This window comes from Neoarthrinium moseri (assembly GCF_022829205.1).
Source record: "Neoarthrinium moseri strain CBS 164.80 chromosome Unknown scaffold81_Wmoseri_CBS_16480, whole genome shotgun sequence".
Classification (NCBI taxonomy): domain Eukaryota; kingdom Fungi; phylum Ascomycota; class Sordariomycetes; order Amphisphaeriales; family Apiosporaceae; genus Neoarthrinium; species Neoarthrinium moseri.
The window spans coordinates 150,566-156,565 of NW_026055195.1; the positions used below are offsets into that span (position 1 = coordinate 150,566).

Sequence of the window (6,000 nt, forward strand, 5' to 3'; positions counted from 1 at the left end):
TCTGGGCTCTCAAACGTCAAAGGTGTACTCATTCCCTTTTGTTCTGCCTACAGTATTATACGAGGTACTTTGCGACTTCATCAAGAGGAGCCCCCATCTTCCGTGTCGGCGATATTTCGTGGGCGGCGTGCAGCGAACCTCTTTGAGGTATTTTTATGTTGGCCATGTAGACGCATTCCGAACGTCAGAACCCACCTAAAACCAATTTCTACCCTCATGACCCCTTCAATAAAGGGGCCAAGGGGCCATATGAGCATCCCTAGTGGGGTTCAAGGATATTCAAGAAGAGCTGTTGTTCCTCTTCTCTCTTTTCCCACAAGCCTACCTCTTGGTAGAGCTCCAGACTGCAATCTGCGAACATCGTGACCCATCAGGCTTGGAGCTGAACCCTCCGTGGCCAGTCTCTTCGGAAAAGGGGTGGCTGTCATCCTGTTGATGCCCGACTTACCGAAAACACGTTGCCTTCTCAATCCTCCCTACGTACGAAGGATGGGCTTGACCGCCGTCCGCCGTTGCCTGCCCCCAAGCGTACACCATGACGACCGACCTCTTCGCGTTGCAGGCCACATGCCAATCACTACCGATGCCGTACTGCAAGGCTCTTGCCGCCGACCACTGATGGCTTGTCGTGACGATCGGTAGCTACAGAGGCCCCCAAATGACATGTCGACCACACCACTAGCAAAGATCGTGGAATATCTATTGGCTTGCTGAAAGCTGACGCGCAGCATGCCGGCACGGCCCCTAGATATCGTCGGGATGCCTTGTTGGTTGGCTAGACCAAAGAGGCTCGGCCCGTCCAATCGTGGGTAAGGCGACTACTGGAGGTGGTGATGCTCAGCCGTTCACGTCCACAGCCTCTACACCCTCTCCAAGACATCCATTGCCAACTTGAGCCTCGCAAGCAGCAGGCTGGAGCATAGCGGCGCTTATACACCTTCGATACACGGGCCGAAGGGACATCATCTTCTGGAACCTGAAAATACCTGGCAGCGACCTAAAGAAATCCGGCTATAAAAGCCTCGAAAGTTCGCAGGAGAACGCAGATGAGATGTACGCAGTATATATCTCTGATACACTTGACTTTATCAGAAATGGACGAGTCCCGACTAGCGGAGCAAGGCCAACTCGGTAGTCCCCTGCCCTCACCTACAAGAGCTGGCGACTCCACGACTATCTCAACGGTTCACCCTATAACATCACCAGAGCAATTACCTCTGCAGAGCATGGCACCTAGTACGTCATTGTTCCCATGCATTCTAAGGGGTAATAGGACTGATATAGTGTATACGAAGACCATGAGTTAGAACAGCTACCCAGTCAACCCGTGCCGTCTCAGGACAAGGGTGAGCCTCCCCCTTTGATTGAACCAAACGAAGTTCTCTAAATATCCGATCCAGTCAAGAATGCGCCTGCTGGGTGGCCCAAGATCGCCGCAAAACAAACCAGTCGCTATAACACCAGCATGTTCAGGAAGGTCGATGAACTCTTTCATAGAGTGGCATTGAATAGGCAGTCCAAGATCTTGGTCCTGGGCGAGACCCTGTTGGAAGAAGATAAGAAGAACGAGCAACATGCCGAGAACAGGTTGGAAACCTTCGAGTTCGATCGAGACACGTTTGTGGATCGGGTCCTCAAATCAAGCCACTCCCGCTCCACGAGACACACAGCGTCTAATATACACGGGCCTGGAGCAACCGACAACATTCAAGCCGGTAGCAGTAGTGCGAAGGCCACCTCGAGTGATTCTTCCACTCCAGACCTTAAAGACGAGCTACTCGAAACGCTGTTCTACTACATCAAAGATTACTGCAAGTCTTATCCTTTTGTTAGTTATGCGGAATGATCTACTAATTCATGTAGATGAACTCCTCTTCTATCAGAGCAAGATTGACAAACTATCACCTATCAGTCGCGGTGACCATAAAAATCTAATGAACTGGATTCGGGATGACCTCGCGGCAGGCGACGCGCGCCGATCCCTGGAAAACTGGGAAGACTTCATCACGACACGCTCCATGCGTGTCCATCAGAAATTTGAATGGATCCTGTATAGCAAAAGGTTTACTTATCTCAGGGTACGCCCCCCTCTCTTCATGTGCGTCCCTTAGACTCCCTACTGACATTTCCATGTAACAGAAGATGTTGATGCCGCTGTTCCGATCCCGAAACAAAACCATCGATGATCCTAACCACGACAACGTCGACCCCACCTCCCTCGATATTGTAGTCCGCGGTGGGATCGGACTGTCCTGCGTGATCATGTTACTGCTACCCGTGGCGCTTTTACTCCTTGTCGATATGCCTGAGCCGGCAATGGTGGGTGTCGTCACTGGATTCAGCGTGTTGGTCGTGTTCATCTTGAGTTATCTACCAGTCGAGATGTACGAGATGATTTTGGGCTTTTCGGCCTATCTTGCAGTGCTGATAACTTGCCTCTCAAACTTGCGTCAATCCAGTAGTGCGTAAGGAAAGACAGTTGGGCGTGGATAGCATGTGGGAGAACACTGGACGAGGGAGACAGAGTTGCATGAAACGGATTGCTTTGCGTTCTAAGTATCATTTTCTCATGGGGACACGGGCTACGAGAATCCTACCTCCGTAATTTATCTGTAGTAGGGTCACTTGCAAACAATTTAGCCACGAATAGTCTTTACCTGATCCAGATTCTCTTCAGGAGGAGCACAGTGCTCCCGAATACGTCTTGCTATGCAAAATGCCAACGCATGAGTCCTTAAGATGCCATAGACTCGTGTTGTCGTGACTAGGGACAAATGGGAGACAATGAGCTGAAAACTGCGTTCCTGACAGCACATCGCCTGACCAGCCTCAGCGTGTACGTAGCAGCTCCTCAACCAGGTCATAGGGCAGCATATTCAAACGAAGAACGAGAGATGAGAGAACAAACTGAAATCCGGGGACCTAATCCTAACATGGGTCTGTGAATTGTAGGCCAGGTCTAATCCTTTTGCATTCTAGGTGATATCGTACAAACAAATGTGGAATGTATGCCCGTCTAAGAGTACCCCGTAGATGGTGGACAACGCCTCGTACGTGGCATTGAGGCGATCGAGAGACACCATTCATCGTGACAAAGTTCATACAGGGACCACATGGAGTAAGGAGACCTATCAAAAGCCAGCTATGATCGGACAGAAGTATATATTCCCCCACCCAATATTTCAGGAGGACTGCATGGTCCAGACGCTGGCGGATGATCAGTACTGGAGCTCGTTGCTTGGGGAGTCTCGTGGGGTGCTCCCATTGTTCCAGTCGCGTTTTGACCGCGCGTTTGCAAAAATCGAGCCCTTATCAAAAAACTCTTCTGCGATGCCCCTCCATCCCGACCTTCCCTCCTCAAGTCACCACAACTTGTGATAATTCATTTCATCACAAGAGTGGCAGCCTTTTTTATTTCATCATAAATCAAGGCACGAGATTCTGTCGAGATGGCCGACAGATATCACCAAAGCTCCAGCCATCGCCGACATCGGGAGAGGACTCCCCCATATCATTCCCATACACCCCGAGCTCGAGGCTCACCAAGGTACCGTCGAGATGACAGAAGATCAACTCATCGAAGACATCATACACCACCAAGATACAGGCCGAATGGTCGGCGTACCCGAAGAGACTGGGATGCCAGAGGTTACTCGCCTGACTATTACAACAAAAGCTCATATGACGGGTACAGTGACGATTCAGACCGTAGCTACGACGATCACTACGACGATCAACGCCGGTCTCTATCCCCACGTCACTCACCGGGGCGTCACAGCCCCCGTCGTCAACGCTCATATGGCCGCCCTCCTAAGGGTCAAAGAAATGAGCATAGACACCCACGAGATCGACGCGAGACGACTGAAAGAGCTCAGCGTTCACCCTCTCCCAGACCTTCTCAAAGTACTGAGAGTCGAAACACCAGGGAGGGACCCCGAGGAGCGTGGATACCACTTCCAAAAAGCTCTTCCAGGAGTACATCAACAGCGGCAGATTCCACTTGATCACGCCAGTGCCCGAGAATCGCAACCTTATCTGGCATGACGACTGTAAGCAATATCACGCTCTTCTGCCGCGGCCCACTGGTCAAAGGACTGCTCGCAGTGTGCACCTATTGCGGCGGTACAGACCATCTTGTGGACGACTGCTTTTACATATACTTTTTCGTCCCAGAGGAGCAGAAGGAGAACCTCCTAGTCTTCCTTATCGTCGTCGCACGCCAAGGCATCGCTCGTGTGGCAACCAAAATCTCCATGGATCACATCCAAATCAACACATGCCCCGATGCCACAAGGCCACCTCTAAGTGCAGAGGTAGCACACAGATACGAGGCAGAAGTCATAGCGCACGACAAGATGACGAGCACCAGAAGTGCCGTACTGGCAAAGATTCGATTACCGACTGTTGGCTCAGCCCTGGAAAGAGGCCAACCGCCTGCCGTTTGACACAACCTTGCATCAATACGGCCGCACCGGTCCCCCAGCAACCCGGGGCGAGTACAAGCACCTATGGAACCCGGGCAGTGCAAATGCGGCGCCTCCGTATGACAGCGCTTGGACAGTGTTCGAGAATGAGCACGTCCGTGACAAGCGAAACCCGAACCCAAGACCTCCTCGCAGCTTGATGCCACACTTTGACTCCTTGGTCACAAGAACATTTCCCCCTGTCCCTCCTCAGGCTTCGGCACATCGTCAGCAACCAACGCAAGACCAACGCCGTCCCGCGCAAGCCGAATATGGCAAGAAGAGGCGCGGCTGGCAGAATCACAGAGACCAAAAGGAGGCGACGCGCCTTCGGGAAGGCCAGGAGGTCCTTAAAGGGGTCTTAGATACCACTGTGGTGGCCCAAGAAAGACAACGTGAAGAGCAAGCACGCATTCACGCGCGCCAGAACGCATCGGGCCGATCAAGCATGTTTGGCGGCGTCCAGGTCTCAGGCGTCTCCTCTCAACCCGCTCAGATGCTAGCAGCGGCTCGACAAGACATCAACGATCGCCGACAACAACGTGGGCAATCAGTCGTGTTCGGCGGCGGTCCGGTCTCAGGTGTCTTCACACAGCCCGCTAGCCAGCTCAAGCCGGAAGCAGCTGGGTTCCAGCCTTCGGGCTCACTGCAGGCAAATGTTGCGCTACCACTCAAAGAGAGAATCACACGACTCGACGACGAAATCAAGGAAGAAGTAGCTGAGGACGATGCGGCTGGGGGTGACATGGCTGTGGACGCCATGTCCATCTTCGATGAATATGATCAGCTTCCCCAAAGACAGCCGATGATCAAGGTCGAGGTTCCAGAGTCTTGAAAGATACCCGTGGGCGTTGCTGGCAGGCCCAAGTACGGATCCAAAGAGCACAGCAGCGAGACATGCCCTGGCGGCGAGATTTCCTGCCATTCACCACGTGAAGACTACTCACATGAGAGACACTGGCCACTTCTAACCACATATATGAAGCGCAATCTCGAGTGCAGAGCCTGTTGGGACCGCGAGTATGCGGCCGAATACCTCACCCAAGAGATCGGAGATGGTTTCATCCACGTAGCCAAGTAACTCTTTGCGCCAATCAAATAGGTTTACGATGTTTTGGAGGGAACCATAGGATAATATCGAGCATGAGTTATCCTGAGGCAAGACGACTTCGAGCATGATGCGTCTCTACAGACAGATCCACCACCAGAAGTAGAATCAAAACCCTGAAATAAAATACCGTTCTGCTTCCTTCCAATCCTGATGTGTCGTCTTCTGACTGTTTTCATGTGATAACTGACTGCTAATCACAGCCCGTTTTGCCGCCAAAGTATAGTAACAAATATCGTGAATAAGTCGGTGCCTGGGCCTGGAATACTCCAAACTGCTCAGCCGGTTCAGAGCTCGAGGATCGCCTGTTTGTGTGGCTCACATGATTGTAGTTAACTAGCCAAGACATCCGACGATGAGACAAGTGGCGTACCTAATAAATCGCGACATAGCTAGTTAAGGAAGGGCATCAAATCTAAATGGGGGAGG

The 6,000-nt window shown here is 51.9% G+C and overlaps 2 protein-coding genes across 2 annotated transcripts; both read left to right on the plus strand.

Moving 5' to 3' along the window:
• Positions 1-1,094: 1,094 nt before the first annotated feature.
• Positions 1,095-2,469, plus strand: JN550_012223 (uncharacterized protein; the record flags this gene model as incomplete). The annotated part of the gene is made up of 5 exons (XM_049310675.1): positions 1,095-1,236; positions 1,308-1,346; positions 1,401-1,828; positions 1,884-2,078; positions 2,140-2,469. 5 exons carry the CDS (start codon positions 1,095-1,097, stop codon positions 2,467-2,469), a joined length of 1,134 nt encoding a protein of 377 aa, XP_049165851.1.
• Positions 2,470-3,558: 1,089 nt separating this feature from the next.
• JN550_012224 (uncharacterized protein) lies at positions 3,559-5,298 on the plus strand (the record flags this gene model as incomplete). The annotated part of the gene is made up of 4 exons (XM_049310677.1): positions 3,559-3,876; positions 3,926-4,049; positions 4,105-4,305; positions 4,370-5,298. The coding sequence occupies 4 exons, from the start codon at positions 3,559-3,561 to the stop codon at positions 5,296-5,298; spliced, it is 1,572 nt and encodes a 523-aa protein (XP_049165852.1).
• Positions 5,299-6,000: the final 702 nt, after the last annotated feature.